At 36.3% G+C, this 19,080-nt stretch overlaps 2 protein-coding genes across 4 annotated transcripts; both read left to right on the top strand.

Moving 5' to 3' along the window:
* Window positions 1-267: 267 nt before the first annotated feature.
* On the top strand, window positions 268-14,551 carry LOC306886821 (uncharacterized protein). 3 transcript variants are annotated; one of them, XM_079444139.1, is made up of 10 exons: window positions 414-497; window positions 695-749; window positions 1,679-2,026; window positions 5,182-5,448; window positions 6,424-6,525; window positions 7,036-7,320; window positions 7,656-7,760; window positions 7,846-7,907; window positions 10,423-11,961; window positions 13,785-14,551. In XM_079444139.1, exons 2-10 carry the CDS (start codon window positions 710-712, stop codon window positions 13,812-13,814), a joined length of 2,778 nt encoding a protein of 925 aa, XP_079300265.1. In that variant the 5' UTR covers window positions 414-497; window positions 695-709; the 3' UTR covers window positions 13,815-14,551. The 3 variants fall into 3 exon arrangements, with proteins under 3 accessions (XP_079300267.1, XP_079300266.1, XP_079300265.1); XM_079444141.1 differs by lacking the exon at window positions 6,424-6,525 and having other exon boundaries at window positions 268-497; window positions 13,788-14,551; XM_079444140.1 differs by lacking the exon at window positions 6,424-6,525 and having other exon boundaries at window positions 269-497.
* Window positions 14,055-18,712, top strand: LOC306886822 (free fatty acid receptor 3-like). Its single transcript, XM_079444142.1, has 2 exons — window positions 14,055-14,943; window positions 17,311-18,712. Exon 2 carries the CDS (start codon window positions 17,334-17,336, stop codon window positions 18,315-18,317), a length of 984 nt encoding a protein of 327 aa, XP_079300268.1. The 5' UTR covers window positions 14,055-14,943; window positions 17,311-17,333; the 3' UTR covers window positions 18,318-18,712.
* Window positions 18,713-19,080: the final 368 nt, after the last annotated feature.

Raw genomic sequence — 19,080 nt, 5'->3', positions numbered from 1 at the left:
AGTTTAATTTGATTTTAATGGTGGGTATGCTAGAAAAAAAAAAATATTCTGGTAAGGAAGTGATGAAGTAACAAACAAATAATTCAAAAGTCCATTTTGGAATATTCAAAAGTTAATTTTAGAATATGTTAATTGGATAAACTTTTATAATCTATTTATTTAATATTATTAACAAATTTCTAATAAATATATTTTCTCTGCAGAAGGTATATTTTAAAGTGGGCGTGGTTTACGTGAACATTAGACCTCAGGAGTGATTAGTATTGTAACATTTTGTTGGCTACATCCGTCGGGGTGAAACAGTGATAGTGTATTTCTACATTACTTAATTTTCTACATTAGCAAAAGACATTGTCTCGTTCTTTCTCGGTTGTTGTCGCGGTGAAGTAAGTGAGGTGGGGCATCAGACAGGTAAATCAGGAAGTGAAAGCAATGCTTTGTCATACTGCCGAAACCAAAGTAGGACACAAAAATGAAAACCACAAGAAAACTGCTTAGTAAGTGTATATAACAGCTTTAATTTCTCATTTTAATACAGTCTATAATTAAAACTATTGGAGGCATATATAGGCTAGTTGTTAATATGCACTCCCATACGAGACAGTGATTGATGTCAGTATCTCTTATTATGATTTATATGCTTTAATATGTGATAGAACTAAACATCTGGAAACTAATGAAATGTTTTGCTCAGGCCCTCCAGACTGACATGAACATTCTGCTGCATCCTGTTGTGGTTTTCTCACTAAGTAAGTTTTGCCTCCTCAACCTGTCAAGATTGTCAGATGCGATTCTGTAGAAGACACACACAGGTGACCATTACAGTCGCATGTCTAAATTAGATATAAAAGCAACCATGCTTCATTTGTAGAGCACTTTTGTCACTTAAAATACATTTGAATATGACAGGTTTACCTAAATAAACATTTTGTACCTGATAATTTTAAAAAAAGCAGTTTTATGTGCATTCAAAATGGTAAACATCTTAAACACATTTTCTAAATATATGATCTGACAGGAAATATACAAATCTACAAACCTAAAAAAAAAAAAATACATATTTAAGATGAAAAAGCAAACATCAAATAGACGTCTACATGATGCACATGCTATCAGGATACTTTCTTCCTAAATATAAAATATAAGCCTAAACAAATGCAAACACAATACATGAACAAATAATATGTGTAAACTAGAGGTAGTATTACAAATGCCATTTTCATATAATTTTTTATATAATGAACAACACCTTTTGTTCAAAACGCATGCCAAAGTATATAAAAAAAATAACACAGATAGATGCAAGAAGTAATTTTAATGTTAAGTGCGTAGACAGTAGACACATCGAGTTCTACTTGTTTTACAGCATTCCTGTTTTGTTTGAAGTGCTATTTCAAGCTCCTTTATGTGCCTCATTTGCGTGCCTCTTCATGCTACAGCTTTGTGAATGCAACATTCATTCAGCTGCATTCACATTTAAACTTTCTTTCTTTATGTTTGTATTGTTTGGTTTTCAATTTACTCTGTAAGTCACTGAGCAAATATAATGAAGAAAAGATGCAGTATATTAATAGCATCAAATAGCACTTGCTTTGATATTTTTGTTGCTGTAATCTAATGCAAATAGGATGTAACTAAACGAATCACTTTCACTTTCTTTACATGCGACTCTCCATAGGTTTACCTTTGGTTGTTGTGTGTCTGGATCCCGTTCCAGTTCAGTTCGAGAAGACACCGGTGTTGGTGGCATCAGGGAAAGATGCCATCTTCACAGTACAGACGGTGTCTGATGTGTCCCTCATCAGATGGACCGATAGCGCAGCAGCTACACTGGCCATGTGGGCGAACGGGAGCCCTGTCGTAATATCTGTCCCGCAGTACCAGGGCAGGATGTCTGTCACGGCCACTCAGCTCAAAATCACCAACAGCCAGATCCGTGATTCTGGAAACTACAGCGCCTCGGTCGAACCCTCGCCTACCACTGGACTCGGTGTGAACACCCGTTCAGTGCAGCTCAAGGTGTTTGGTACGATCAAGCGATGCTGCTTATGTCCACTGAGGACAGCTTTTGTGTTGCAGGTCAAATAGACGTGCATTGGTTTCTATGTAGTTTGCCAAAACCACTAAAGATTTATGTAAAAATTTAAAAAGACAGAAACCAATGGGAGGGTCAATTTGACGAAAACATAAAAGTCATAAAACAAAATGTATGCAAGGGTTATTTTAGTATAATTGAAATACAGTTATAGGTTTATTATTATTATTATTAATTATTTTTTTTACTTTAGTTTGTTTTAGTAATTTTGTTGTCATTTATTTTTGTTGTCATTCATATATCATTTTTATTTTTTTTTATGTCTATATTGTTTTCATTGTTTTACATTTCATTATTAGTTTTAGATATTTCAGTAAACTAAAAAAACATTTTTAGGTAAATTAAATTAAATGTTTTCTTGACATCTAACGGCAAATAAAATATCATTTTTTGAAAACATTTCATTTATATTTTATTTCAGTTAAAGTTTATTTTATTTCAAGTAAAAAATGTTTTTGGATTCAGCTTTAATCTTTGTTAGCTATAATATCTCTGATTTGTTCGGCCTTTCCAAAACACATCTACTGCATGTGTCAAAACTTTGCACGGACATTCACAACCCTAAATGTAAATTATTCACAAAATGTCAATAACAAAAAAAAACAAGATTAGCAAGTAGGGATGTCCATTTCGGTTAATTTTCTCGATCGACAACAACAACAATATATATATATATATATATATATATATTACATATTATATACAATATTTTATACTACATATTATTACATATTATATTCAATATTTTCGACAAAACGAAAACACAGTGAATCCTTCTGAAGCTTTGAAGAAACAGTAGTTGTTTTTTGTCAGACTCAGTTCGTCAAATTAAAATAACAGGCCTACCTCAATCCACAAATTGTTTTTATTTAAAAAAAAGTAACATGTCTATGTGCTGAAGTCCCGGGAATGCAGAGATAACGCCTCGCTAGAGTGGCCAGTCTCGGGAAGCGCCGTTCATTCCACCAATCAAGAGAATGAATATCTTAAGAGGGCAGATTGTCTCTCATGTCCACCTCTGCTTCTGGATAATCAGTGGCTTGTTGAGGGGTGCTGTAGTCTTCTCCCAGGAGCAACATCATGGCATTACTCTGGTTTGTGTAGCGCTAACTTGGGCACAAGACACCGCTTTCTCATCTCCTCCCGTAGTGGCCGTTTCCAAAGCAGCACACATTTCAGTAAGTTTTGCGTTTGCAGCTTCTCTCTGCGCTCGTGGGAAAAAAACGGAGATGTTTATGACGAGGGTCCAGGAAAGAAGCAATTAGCGCTGGTTTGGCCATCAACTCATCTGTGTCAACCTGTGGCGAACAATTAATTAATGCATAATAATAATAATAATACCAATATCTACCTCCATGCGGTCACTTAAAGACTGCCAAACCTTCGCCTTGAACTCTGTGCCGTCCTCCTCGGCTCTCATCAGGTGTGTGTTCAGGAGGCTGAAGGTGATGGGGTAAATGTTGGGAAATTGACACATTCTTTTCTGTTGCCATTGTAGTAGTTGCACATTTTAAAGTTTCCAACACCGGCGAAATCTCTGCCATTATCTGCCAGTATTCGTCTCGAGGGTTCTGGCATCTTGGAGCTTTGTTACCATTCGGTCAGATAGAACAGCTGTAACGGCCCACCTTTGTTCAAGAAGTTTTCCGAACACGTCACACACCGAGTTCCATCTGGTTTTACATGATTGATTTAGCTGGTGTTTCGGAAGTTTCATATGTTCTTGTTTTGCTTCCAGTGCTTTGCAAGCAGAGATGCTGTGGTTAAAGTGCCTGACAAGCCGCCCAGCTGCAACAATAACCCGATGCACAAAAACTTTAAATCCATCATTTACAGCGAGCTGTAGTGTATGCGTGAAACAGGGAACCGAGTCCCAGTGCACCCATTCTGGAGAGTTTGCAGCCACAATGTTGCGTGCATTGTCATGAACACATGCACACAATTTCCCATTTAGACCCCAGGTATCCACCGCATCAACTAGTTTAGCTTTGAGGTTCTCAGCTTGGCATGCTCTGTGTTAGTAGGAGAGCTGAATTAACTTTCCAGTCATCATCTATGTAGTGGCACGTTATTGTTATATAGCTTTCCGTTGTGAGTGCTTTCCAGCAGTCAGTCATAAGGGCCAACACTTTGTGCTACTGAGTTGTGTTTTAAGCAATTTTCTTCTCTCCTCAAAACAGGCTTCAATTCTATGGGTAATAGTATATCTTGATGGGATTTTGTAATTGGGCTCTATATAGCCCAGTAGCTCTTGAAAGCCTTCACCACAGATGACACAGAAGGGCAAAATGTCTTTTACTACAATTGAACAGATTCTGAGTTATCTCCTCAGATCGCCGTGCACTGAATCTTCTCCCTGACAAAATAGAGGGCAAAGTTTGCTGTCCTTCATCACACGATGACTGTGGGTGTTTACTTCGCAAGTGATAATGCATTGTACTTATACTATTGCTGTATTTTAATACCGCATTGCATATTTTGCAAGTCACTTCATCTGCCTTTGAAAATATGTGTAGCAATATTCATGCAGAAAATTAAAATAAATAAATACTTGGAAAAAAATAATAAAAAATACTTTAGAAACCGTTTAACTGATAGTATTAATTGGTCAAAAATTATTACTTGCGGTTAATTACTTGAGGCAACAGGTTAATAATACGGTGGCCGAGAGAGCTCAACGTGCTGCAAATAGATAAAACACCTGCAAATAAAGAAAACAACTTCCTCAATTTGACAACACACACGCTGCAAATGCTCACAACAAAACCAAACAAAGAAACGCACTGCAAATAGAAAAAAAGGCCTGCAAATTAAGAAAACAACATTCATTAATTTGACAATAAACACACTGCAAATGCACACAACAAAACCAAAAAAAGAAATAAATAAAATTTATTTGGATGTGTTGTGAGCATTTGCACCACCTGCTGTCAAACTGATGAAGATGTTTTCTTGATTTGCTGGTGCTTTGTCTATTTGCATGTGTTTTCTGAAGTTGCAGCGCGTTGAGCTCTCTCGGCCACCGTATAATAATGAACATTTTCTTTGCATAGTCTGCTCACCCTGTCTTTGTTCTCCTTCTTCAGATGCAGTGAACGGAGTGAATTTGTCTCTGCCGCCTCTGCCACTGGAAGGTGGGAATGTGTCTCTGAGTTGCACCTGGTCTGCAGGTTCAGAGGTCAGTGTGGTTTGGGGTAAAGGAGGCACTGCTCTGTCTTCTGACAGACGCATTACTATCAGCGCTGGGTCTCTGCTCATTAAAAATGCCAGGAGAGATGATGCAGGAGAATACACGTGCACAGTCAGCAACGCCGTCAGCGCTCAAACCACCAAGGCCACCCTCAGCATCTACTGTGAGTCAATAACAATTCATGCCATGTCAGTCGTTGCTGAAGAAACTTGCAGAAACTAGTCACCTTTTGGCAGATTTCTCTAATCTGAGTTCTTGTTTTCAAACTGTTGTTTAAATGAACTATATTTTAAAATACCTGAATTAAATCATTATTAAAAATCCATTATTGCAAAAGTTTCAAGAACTGAATATTTTTCACAGTTCTCACTCTTTATGACCAATGAATTTACACGACTTACACAACAAAGTTGATTTTTCACTCACAAATAGCAATTTCTCTGCAAAAAAAAAATAGGTGAACATAACTAAAAAAAGTATGCAAATTATTGAAAAATCATGTTATTTTTATTTATTTATTTTCATAATAAATAAATCACATCTATCTATCTATCTATCTTTCTATCTATCTATCTATCTATCTATCTATCTATCTATCTATCTATCTATCTATCTATCTATAAAACTATAGACATTAAAAATATATAGACATATTATAAAAAAAGAAATGACAAAAATACTAAACTAAAAATAAAAACAGCAAATAAAGTATTAATAAAAACTATAATAATATTGCAATTATAATAAAATAGCAGGCTTTTCATGACTGTGGAAAAAAAAAAAAAGACATATAAAAAAATTAAGAAATAATAATAATTAATATAATATTATTATATAATAATAATTATTATTATTATATTATTATAATTTTTATTAAGTTTATTTGTAGCTGTTTTAGCTTATTATACTGCTTGCTTTGGTATATTTTAAGTCATTTCAAATTGATATTCTTTGCACGTCAGCCTTGTGTGAACATTTCTTGCAGTTTGTCGAATAAGAGCATGTTTTATGACAGCAGCATGCGTTCAGAGACACATGACATGAAAAAATTACTAAAGAGCTTGTAATGTTCTGGTTTGCTGGACAAACATAACAATAACATACACAACATATTTTGGATTAATTTCTGCTCCACTAGTGACTAATTGCAATCTGTATGAACATGACAACAGTGGCTCAACTAATAGTCCAGCCAGTGGCAGATGGAGGAAACCAAAGAGTGTTTTTCCAATTCTGTTTGGTAATTTAGTTTTATTGTTTTGAGTGTTTTGTTTTGAACTCAAGTGTTTCATAATATGAAGCAATTTTTGCACTGTAAATAAGCATAATTATTTAAATGACTGGATTGTCGAAAATAGACAGTAAGAGGGCACCACTTTCGCCAATCGTGTTCTGTATAATGTAGAAAAACTCATACCTAAATATCTCATTATTTAACATTTTTGTTTTGATAAATATTGCCAATGATTATTATTAGTAGTATTATTATCATTAATAATAATTTTTGTATTATTATTACTGTTAATAATAATTAATATTATTATTTTTATTATTATAATTTTTTTTTACAATTTTTAAATAATTTCATTTAATAATTTTTTTTACAACTTGTTATTATTATTATTACTATTATTATAATAATTGTTAAGACGTTGGTCATACTGACCAACATTACAGTATGACAGGCCTTTTAAGGTTCCTATAAATTGTTATTAAGCTTTTTTATTTGATAATTTTGTTGGTTCCTCAGATGGTCCAGACACCCCGCAGTTGACTAAGTCTTCAAGCGAGTGTGTTGGCGGTGGAGATGCTACGGTCGGACAGACGGTTCGTCTCACCTGTGCGTCTGCCTCTCTACCTCCTGCCTCCTTCTCATGGGAACTTAACGACCAGCCGGTGACCGGCAGCCAATCAGGGAGTGGCGTGCTTAGTCTGCAGATCTTCTCCACCAATCAGAGTGGCCGTTACGCCTGCATTGCACGGAATGACGTCACAGGAGGGACATCGAAGCAGCAGATAGACCTGGCCATTGTGGGTGAGTTAATGGCTCTCTGTGGCACTTTGGTGACAGATGCATCTGTCAGTTCATTCTTCGGCCTGACATTCATTTTCTTGACCAGAGAGGGAGTAATCAACCACAGGATTGATAAATTCACGTGTCACCTCTCTAGAAGGAGTCATAATTTTCATCCGCCTACAATGATTTCCCTTTGCAGGATACTTTCTTCTGTTTGCTGGCTCCATTATTGATGTTTCTGTGATGTGTTTTTTCTTTGGCCTTTATGCCCTGGCTCCATTTCTGTCTGCTGATATTAGTAGCGCTTGTTCATCTAATTCATCAAATGTAAAATATAAAAATCATGTTTACAGGTACTTGTCTCAGCGGAGGCGCCGTTGCAGGGATCGTTGTTGCCTGTGTTGTTGCACTCATCATAATTATCATTGTAATTGTTTTGCTTCTGCGGCAAAGAAATGGTACGTCCCTCCTAAATGCTTCAGTTTATTGTTTTGTTTTATGATGCTAAAAGATCTGACATGATTTTATTGCTCATATTTGTAGTTGATCGGAGACTCAAAGATACTGTAGGACTTCAGAAGACAAACCAGAATGAAGGAATGACAGTAAGATGGCACCACAGAGTAATGCCTCTTAGGGATGGACAATAAAGCTAAAAAAAAATCAAAATATTTTTAAATATATATTTTTTATTTGATTGTAAATATATATTTTTATTTGTAACGATGATGATAATAATGGTAATATTTTTGTAAAAATAAAAACATTAATTATTATTATTATTATTATTGTTAATAGTTTAGTTATCTGTAAAAATAAAGTTGTTTAAAAAAGTATCATTGTTAAAAATAGTAAAACAATAGTCTAAAAATAAAAAGAGAAAAATTAAGCAAATTAAGTTAGATTTTATACATGTTGTATAATGTAGAATAATATCTCTGAAGGCTGGACAATATGGATAAAAATATTTTTTACTACTAATAACAACAACAACAACACCAATAATATTAGTTGTTGTTTAAAAAATATTATTGTTAATATAGTAAAAAAAAGTCTCTCTCTCTCTATATATATATATATATATATATATATATATATATATATATACATACATACATACATACATACATACAGTGGTGTGAAAAAGTGTTGGCCCCCTTCCTTTTTTTTTTTTTTTTTTTTTTTTTTTTGCATGTTTGTCACACTTTAATGTTTCAGATCATCAAACAAATTGAAATATTAATCAAAGATAACACAAGTAAACACAACATGCAGTTTTTGAATGAAGTTTTTTATTATGAAGGGAAAACAAAACCCAAACCCACATGGCCCTGTGTGAAAAAGTGCTTGCCCCCTAAACCTAATAACTGGTTGGGCCACACTTAGCAGTCAGAATTTTGGCCCACTCATCTTGGCAGAATTGTTGTAATTCAGCCACATTGGAGGGTTTTCCAGCATGAACCGCCTTTTTAAGGTCATGCCACAGCATCTCAATAGGATTCAGGTCAGGACTTTGACTAGGCCACTCCAAAGTCTTCATTTTGTTGTTCTTCAGCCATTCAGAGGTGGATTTGCTGGTGTGTTTTGGATCATTGTCCTGCTGCAGAACCCAAGTTCGCTTCAGCTTGAGGTCACGAACAGATGGCCGGACATTGTCCTTCAGGATTTTTTGGTAGACAGCTGAATTCATGGTTCATTTAATCACAGTAAGTCTTCCAGGTCCTGAAGCAGCAAAACAGCCCCAGACCATCACACTACCACCACCATATTTTACTGTTGCTATGATGTTCTTTTTCTGAAATGCTGTGTTACTTTTACGCCAGATATAATGGGACACACACCTTCCAAAAAGTTCAACTTTTGTCTCGTCAGTCCACAGAGTATTTTCCCAAAAGTCTTGGGGATCATCAAGATGTTTTCTGGCAAAACTGAGACGAGCCTTTATGTTCTTTTTGCTCAGCAGCGGTTTTCGTCTTGAAACTCTGCCATGCAGGCCATTTTTGCCCAGTCTCTTTCTTATGGTGGAGTCATGAACACTGACCTTAACTGAGGCAAGTGAGGCCTGCAGTTCTTTAGATGTTGTTGTGGGGTCTTTTGTGACCTCTTGGATGAGTCGTCGCTGCGCTCTTGGGGTAATTTTGGTCGGCCGGCCACTCCTGGAAAGGTTCACCACTGTTCCATGTTTTCGCCATTTGTGGATAATGGTTCAAAGCTTTAGAAATGGCTTTATAACCTTTTCCAGACTGATAGATCTCAATTACTTTCTTTCTCATTTGTTCCTGAATTTGAACTGATAAAAAAACATTTTTCCACACAGGGCCATGTGGGTTTGGATTTTGTTTTCCCTTCATTAAAAAAAACCCTTCATTCAAAAACTGCATGTTGTTTACTTGTGTTATCTTTGATTTAATATTTAAATTAGTTTGATGATCTGAAACATTAAAGTGTAACAAACATGCAATAAAATAAAAAATCAGGAAGGGGGCCAACACTTTTTCACACCACTGTATATTATTATTTTAAATTTTAAATGAAATTTTATTCATATGTTGTAATGTAGAATAATATCTCTGAAGGCTGGACAATATGGCAGAAATATCATTAAAAAAATTTTTTACTACTGCTATTACTTGTACTGATAATAATTTTTGCATTCAAATGTTGTTTGGAAAAATATATTGTGCATTATATAATATATTAAATGTATATTTTTTTCAGTACTATTTTACTGTTTTCAGTACTATTTCATTTTCTTTTGAATGAACCAATATATCAATACAAAGTAATAATTAGCAACATTTGCTTACAATAAACAATGGCACACAGAGATAACATGAACATTTTTACAGATGACGTAAACGAATCAAGTTCTGAATTAATTTGTTAAATGGACAGTTTCTGAATACTTACTGTAAGATGCTATTAAAACATCTTTATATTGACACTCTCATACTCGCTTTTTGCTAGAAAAGAATTAGAAAACCAGTCTAATTGCTTTTAGAAAATGTAATAGCCACATAAAAGTGCCTTGCAATCATTGCAAAGTACATGATGATGCCCAGCCTTAACATCTCTTTCAGTTTACAATAATACATATTTTCACATGTTCCCTCTCTGCAGATTGCAAACAGAGCCTTTGTCAATGGAAACCACCCTGATCCCACATTACACAACTCACAACCACAAAACTTCTCAGCCATTCCCAGTAACAACAACGGGAACATCAACACAATGTCACAAAACATGCTCAACAACTCCAACCCACTCCATCATAATGCCCATTTGAACACTGATGTATTCCAACACAACTTCAGCACGGTCCCAGACAATGGACATCAAAACAATTCATATCCAAACAATGACCCTCAGAGAGCGTTCCCACAGCCTGTCCAACACAATCCCAATATTCTCATACAAACGGGCAATTCTCAGCCTGGTGCGCTTGCACCTACAGTTCATGTAAACCTCAACACCTTGCCACCTAATGACCAGTTTAATAATTCACAACCCATGGTGCATGTCAACTTGAACACATACCCTCCAGAAACAAATCAGATGGTCCAGCAACATGCAGACCATAGAGAAAATCAACATACTAACGCCAACCATCAAAATCAATCTCAGAATGGCTTGCTGAACTCTGACCCTTTGAGTTTGAGTAATCAGACACACACATTACTCAATAATGCTTCAACAAATGGTTCTCGCCAACCCACTGGCCTCATTCAAACTGGATACTCTCACCCTACCAATCAAACCAATGCAAACCGTCAAACTGCCAACTCAAGATCATCAGCAGAAGAGCGAACTCGACATTCAATCCCTGTTCAGAACCACAACCAGTTCAATGACTCCAGAACACACCTCCAACAGATGCCTTGGGACCATTTGCGGGGAACACCGGCATATCCCAACCCTGAAGTCTATAGTTCAGAAAACAGTGGATCTTCAGATTGGCCACAACGAGATGCACTGAGGGATCGTTCTGCTCAGAGATCCCAGGAAACTGAACCTTCGGGAAGGTTGACCCAAGCTGCTGCTCCTCCCCAAAGAAGAGCTCTCCAGAGACCAACTGTGCTCAATCACTCTCAAATGCTCCCAAATGTGCAAAGACAATCAATCCAACAGAACTTAAGCACACAACCGCAAGTCCAATCTCAAATACAGAATGCAATACCTCAAACCAAAACCTCTCAGGGTCAGAATCCAATCCCCATTGGTCTACCAAGGGGAACGACCATACCTCAAACACAAACTGGCACCAGACCAAATCAGACCGTGCCTCAGCCATCTGTTCCTCTTACTGAGGCTGCACTACGCCATCACACCACCCAGGCCGATAACCCTTTCACTAACCGGATCCAGCAGACTCAAGCTGCCTTGCAGAACCCTGGACCTTCTCAACCCATCCAGCAGCTCAACAAAACGGACCAGAAGCCTCCTACTCTACCTCCAGTGCTACGGCCGGACGAGTTCCAGAAACTTCCACTTGAACGCATGAAGCAGCCACAAACCATCCAACCTGTGAATGTGCAACGTACACACAGATCTCCTAACGTGCACAGGCAGACTCGAGCGTTGCATACGAGCCCTCAGCGAATGCCAGGAGTGCATCCCATGAATGCAACCATGCATGCACACCCAACCCATATGCGCCAGGTACGTAACCTAGCACTACTTTAAATGAGTGAAATGCATCCTCCACAACAGATTTGTGGCTGATGAAATTTCAGCTTCATTTTTAAGTTATACACGTTTCAACTAGACAAGATTTTTAAAATGAGTTGAAATGTATTGTGCAGCCAATTTGATTAGATTTAAGAATTGAAAAGAACAGTTCACCTAAAAATGAAAATTTGATGAAAATGTCCTCATCCTCGGGCCATCCAAAGTAGATGAGTTTGTTTCTTCATGATTTGGAGAAGCAATATATCACTTGCTCACCTGTTGATCCTCCGCAGTGAATGGGTGCCGTCAGAATGAGAGCCCAAACAGCTGATTAAAACATCACAATAATCCACACCACTCCAGTCCATCAGTTAACATATTGAAAACATTTTGACGTTTTAACTTTAAACTGTTGCTTCGGACCAAAAAATGTTTCCATAATAATGCTTCCTCCAGACAAAGAGTTAATTCCCTGTTGTCTCTCACATGAGAATCCACCAACATATTTGTTTAGAGCTGTTTTGAACTGTTTTCGTAAACGGTGCTTGATATGTGCAGATTTCTCTCCTGATTCAGACCAGACCACTGTAATATTATGGATATAGGACTTGTATTTTTGCTGGAAGCAATGGTTTGAAGTAAAAAAAAACTCTTTAGTGATATTTTTTTTTCTTAAAAAAACACAGCTTTTGGCTTCACAATATGTTAATTGATGGACGGGAGTAGTTGAGTTGGGTGGAAATTTTTTATAATGCAATATTTATATCCATGCTTTAGTGACGCTTTGTTCCAAAACCCAGTGAACCGCCTTCTTAGTCAGTAGTTTAAGACGTCAAATCTAAGATGTTCACATAAAATTCAATATAGGTGGCCTGAAATGGTTCCTCTATGGCATTACTGTGAAAAAGCCCTTTAGCCTTTATGGTTAAGAGTGTATATTTATGCTTATTAGAATACCGCATTGTCAGCTCAGCAGCAGGCTAATGTAAAATTAACACACGCTATTTGTTTCACCATTTCCAAATCGGTCGATATGCAAATATGTTAAGACTCTTTCATATCTCGCATCAAGACTTCAGCGCTCCGTTTTGACGAGTAGAAAAGAAAAATACAGTTTACAAAGTTTTATTGTCTCTGGATGCTCTTGATGTTTTAAATTGGGTCAGTTGATAACATTAGTTAATATTAGCTGACAATGACTGTTTTTACAGCAGTTATGTTAAAAATAGAGCATTTTTGTTTATATTAGTGCATTAACTAATGTTACCAGATGCAGCTTTTGATTTCAAACATGTTAATGAGTGTTGAGTAATTGGTAAAAACTGTATGATGTACAATAAATGAGACCTTATTGTTTGACTTGACTCTCAAAATGACAGTGTCAAGATACATGGAAAATGCCAAACAAGCAGTATGATGTGAAAGTGTTAAATGTAAAAATAAATATAGGAATATTTATTTAAAGAATTGAAAATAAGGTAAATATAAATGCACAAAATGCATTATGATGCATTCAAGACCTCAGTTAAAACAAATGTAGTTCCTTTATTCTGAATGATTAACTTGAATGCAGAGTTGGACTTGTGCACATGCAGACTTTTTATAATCACTTTTTTTGATAATCACTGGCTTTCAAAATAATTAAAAAAATGTCAGTGAATGGGGTTGAAGTTGAAATTTAATCTGGGCCAACGCTGTGGCAGATGCCAAGTTCAGTTCATTGGGCAACACTGACTCGAGTAATGTGAAAGGGCCTTTAGACATGATTTATATCAAACAAAGCATTTTGTTCTTTCTTTTCTCCTTCTCTCCAGCAGGTCCACAGAGGCAGACCCAGACGTTAAGAAAATGCAGCGCTCGACACCATTCGCACTGCAAAAAACTTTGGTACAAAGCACAATGTCTCTCTGGTGGAAAGAAACAAACGCTCAGCCATTCCTCCGGCCCTCGGCTTATTGTGCCGTACAAATCTTTGTATTTTGTCAGAGAGACAGCATTATTGATAAAAAGACTGATCTTTTTGTTTCTCCTGCACAGCTGTCACGTAGGCATGTGAAAGCCGCGGCTGTTGGACAGGACACAGTGTGAATTTCATCCGTCGGAACAATGCTGCTCTGGGATTTTTCTTGCGCTCAAGTGTCTGAAAATAAAACACAATGCAGTGTTTTTCCACAGACAGGAAGACTTGAACAAAATCCAAATGAATTAGGATGGCAGGCAGAGCTGAACTACTAAATGATAAATAATGGACTGCCGCTGTTTGTCCTCTCACAACTATTTATTCAGCTTTCTGCTCACAGATGCTTCTTGTAGCGCCGCTCAATTAGTGCGATCCGCTACGGTGCTTTTGTGGATGGATTGCGCATTTGAGTATGAAGGAGACCCACCTAACGGACGTATAATTAATTAAGCTTTTTCATTTTTATGTTAATGATGTAGAAAATGCTAATGAGTTTAAGTGAAATAGGTTGTTGACAGGCCTAGCAAAAAATATGATGAAAAGCAAATGTTTGGTCAGCTGGTTTATGTCATGTACTTTCAGAAAACAGGAGGTTTTAACAAATAAATTCTCTCAATTTGCATCGCTTTGTTCTTCATTATATCTTTAATACAAGATTTCTCAAAGTTAGACCGAAATCATTTTGCAACTGAAGTAATGGAGCACTACTGATTTCTCAAGAAAAGGTTCGTGGAAGAAGAAACTTCCCTCTTTGACTTAATTGCAAGCACAGATTAAATTAATATCAGTTCAGTGTGCATGCATTTATACACATGCATTGTACAAAAAAGTATTACTGGCTGTTGGGGAAATAAATTCACTTCCTTCAGTAAATGAAAAATGACTTGCTTCTTTCCTGTTTTGTCATCGTAGGTGCAGTATGTGTCAAAGTGACATAATGAGAAAAGTCTTTAAAGACTCTAGGAGCGTCACATCATCACTTCTGAATCTGTGGTGCGGACTCGTTTATTAAGGTATAAAATATTTTGCTACTACTGTTTAAGATGATTTTTTTTAGATTGTGATGATTTCTTTGAAGGTCTCTAATGCTTTAACAGGTAAACTTTTTCAGGTTTGATCAGAACATTTTCTCTGATCTATAGGCAACAGAGAATTATATATTCCTAACATCTAATATATGAATATGGGTTCTTCATACGAGATAATATGCATTGTAATATTTACAGAAATTATTTTGAGGGCTTATTTTTCATTGCTTGTAAGAATGAAACATTTCTTTATTTAAATGTATTGTAACTAATAATGAAATTGTTCTGAAACATAGATGTTGCTAGTTAACACTTCATGCATATGTATAATATATATATAATTTTTTTCACATTATCACTTGTAACCTACATTTTGCATTGCTGGTATTTCCCTTTAACTAGTGTCATATCTCACATTCATATATACACATATAGACCGTATAGGTGCAGCTGAATTTGTATTCTAGGACATTTATTTTGAGTATTAATATGTTTTTAGTCGCTTGTAGTAATTGTAAGTGCTCTATCAAAAGGATGACTCAGTTGTTGCATAGATATACCCTAACGGTGTGAAAAAAGTATAACCTTATCATGCATTCTGAGCTCTGTATGTGCGTTGCGGTATTATTGTTTTTGTCAGTAATAACACCTGATCATGTGACAAGTTTCCTGAGATGCAATCGCATATATTTAGAATTGATCTAAACCTATTCTAGACATACTGCATTCTTTTGACTTATTCCAAGGATACAGTAGATTTAACACAGTTGTTTTGGTTTAGTCAGTCCAATTAGAAAGCAGTGCCTGAGAGGACAAATACATTAATGAGAATATCTCCTCATCAAACAATATTTCACCAATGCTAAAGACAACAAAACCATTGCTTGCCAGTTTTTAGTATTGACATAATCATCAGCTTTCTGTTGTGTATAAATGATGGTGTGTGTGTGTGTGTTTTAGACAAAACTTCAACATGCATCAGTTTAACACACTATCTAAATGTAACCATGAGACACTTTGAATTCTGAAGTATTGCATGTATTACTTTTGCTTGAGAGCCATCAGATATTGCCTCACATTTAGCTTAGATGAGTAGCATATATCTTTACCAAACATTTGTTTGTAAGGATTGCAATGAGCATTTTGTGTGCCACCACCACATTTAAAATGACCAGACCTGGCAGATAGATATCGGTGCAAAATGATCAGAATTCATCAAAATGTCAAGAATACTCTGAAATCAGTTAACACACCTGTAAGCTGTAAGCTATGGAAGCCCAGAGAAAAAAAAAGTTGTGCTTTGGTAAATCATAATTATTACATAAAAAGTTTAAATTGACCTACTACGTTATATATTGAAATTATGACATTCTCCTCCGGTTTCACAGACATGGCTTAAGGCTAGTCCCAGACTAAAATGCATGTTTGAGCATGTATCTTGCTCTGACATATCATAAAATATGCCAGTTCCATTGTTCTGTCTCAAGATGCATTTTTATAAAAGCTGCTTAAATATCTTAATTTAACTGTGGCCTAGTCCTGGCTTAAGCTAAGCCCTGTCTGTGAAACCGGGCCTCTAAGTATTAATTATTATAGCATGACTAATTACATTTTATCAAACATTTTGACTGTCTTATTATGACAATTTCAGTGTTTTATTTCATGAATTTTGTCATAATTATAACTTCATCTCATAATTGTGACTTGTGTCAGTTTCGACATTATCTCAATTTATCTCAATTTTACATTTGATCTCATAATTGACTTTGTCATAAGAATTTTATTGCAAAATTATGACTTGGTATGTCACCATTCTATGTTTTTCTTCTCATAATTTTGACTTGCTGTAGGATGTCATCATTTCGACTTCTCTCATAATTGACGTCACAATTATGACTTCTTATAATTATAACTTTGTATTTCAGAATTATCTCATATTTGACTTTGTTTTTATGACATTTCTCTGAGCTTTCTATCTCATAATCAATTTTTTTATTTTTTATCTTACAATTGACTTCTTATGTCAAAAGATTTTATCTCATAATTTTGACTTAGTATGTCATTATTTAGACTTTTTCCATCATAATGTATTTTTATTTCATAATTGTGACATTTTAGGTCATAAATTTAACTTTTATCTTAACTATGACTTTTATCTCATAATTACAACTTAGTATGTCAAAAATTTGACTTTTTATCTCATTTGATTTTTTTCACAAATAGATTTTTTGACTTTTTAATCTTATCTCATATTCAAAGCATTTTTTTTATTTGCAGGAAATTGACTTCTTTAGTAAACAGCCTGAAACTTGACATTAAAATACTTTTCTCATTTTCTCTCTTTCCTTACAGAGCGTTCACTGCATCTAGTGACGATGGCGTGGACGGTGGCTATGAGTAACCTGGTGTTAGCGGTCTATGGATTCACACTGATCACAGGCCTTCCCGCCAACATCTTGGCTTTCTACACCTTCTTGCAGAAGATCCGCCAGCGCTCCACCCCGATAGACGTGCTGTTACTTAGTTTAACCATCTCTGACCTGGTCTTCCTCTTTTTCCTGCCGTTTCGCATGGTGGAGGCGGCCAACATGAAATGGACGCTGCCTTACTTCCTCTGCCCGCTGTCGGGATTCATCTTCTACTCGGTCATCGCCAACAGCGTCCTTCACCTGACGGCCATCAGCGTGGAGCGCTACCTCGGTGTGGCTTTCCCCATTAAATACAAGCTCAAACGCAATCCCAGAAGTGCCGTGATAGCCAGCGTCGTATTCTGGGTGGTTTCAATGGCGCACTGCAGTATCGTCTACATCATGCAATACCACAGCTATTTCAACCCCAACATCACTGATCCATCCAAACGTAACACCTGTTATGAAGAATTCACTGATGAACAACTCAAGATCCTCCTGCCGTTTCGACTGGAGCTTTCTGTTGTCTTCTTCTGCATCCCTTTCCTCATCTGTTGCTTCTGCTACATCCAGTGCATCCGCATACTTTCCCGACTATCCAACATCAACGTCAAGAAGCGGTATAGAGCCATCGGGATGGCGTTGGGCACACTTCTGGTCTTCGTTATCTGTTTCATGCCCTTCAACATCTCACACTTGGAGGGATTCCTGAGGGGCTACAGTTCTAAATGGAGACAACCTACTTTACTCACCAGCACGTTGAATGCATGTCTCGACCCTTTCATATTCTACTTCTCTTCTTCCGCACTCAGACAGACTTTCAGGAAGGTGTTGCAGGGGCTGGCGAGGCGTTTCCTCCCTCCTTGCTGCCACTTGGCTCTCTGCTGCCCTTTATTTAACCGTGGGAAACCAGACGAGCGAACGCAGAGCTCTGGTGACAGCATCCGCTAACATTTCAAGCCAGTTTTTGCATTGAATAATCTGCCTGCATATGCATCATCAATGCATATCATAAAGCCAATGAATATAATTCTGATGCACCACCTTGACCCAATGCTTTATGATTAGACAGAAGAAGAGCAGCATTGAAATGGTTCCAGAATAAAAATCAAGCATGATTGCATGACAATTTTACCTCAATCTTAGCAGCAGCCGTTGCTTTCACAATGAAATGAACAGCTCGAGTGAACAAATTACAGTGCAAAAAGCAACTGTACATCTAACATTTGAACTAATACGCAGCATTTACTAACAGCAATGCTATAAATATATATGTAATCAAAACGACTTTGTAAAACAAATTTTCTTTGCTTCTAATATTTTAATAAAAGAAACTTATACAAATGATCCATCCTCACTCTATTCCTCCGTCCTGAACTACTCACCCATTATGCATGAATGCTGTTTATTTTCTACACAGCAGTTGTTCTTAACCTGCCATCTTTTTAGATAGACCAACACAAACCTGTTCCTGTGATGTCACTTCCTGTTCCTGGTACAATGTTTTAGGGGTACAGGTTGGATTTTGAGTCAGTTATTTTATACATTTTATCAGTTCTGTTTAAAATAGCTAATAATTAATCTAATTTATCATATATGTGACCTTGGACCACAAAACCAGTCTTAAGTGTCAATTTTTCGAAATTGAGATGTATACATCATCTGAAAGCTGAATAAATAAGATTTCCATTGATGTATGGTTTGTTAAGATCAG

The sequence above is a fragment of the Barbus barbus genome (genome assembly GCF_936440315.1).
Source record: "Barbus barbus genome assembly, chromosome: 21".
NCBI classification, from domain to species: Eukaryota; Metazoa; Chordata; class Actinopteri; order Cypriniformes; family Cyprinidae; genus Barbus; species Barbus barbus.
This window is presented reverse-complemented; position numbering and strand designations above follow the sequence as displayed.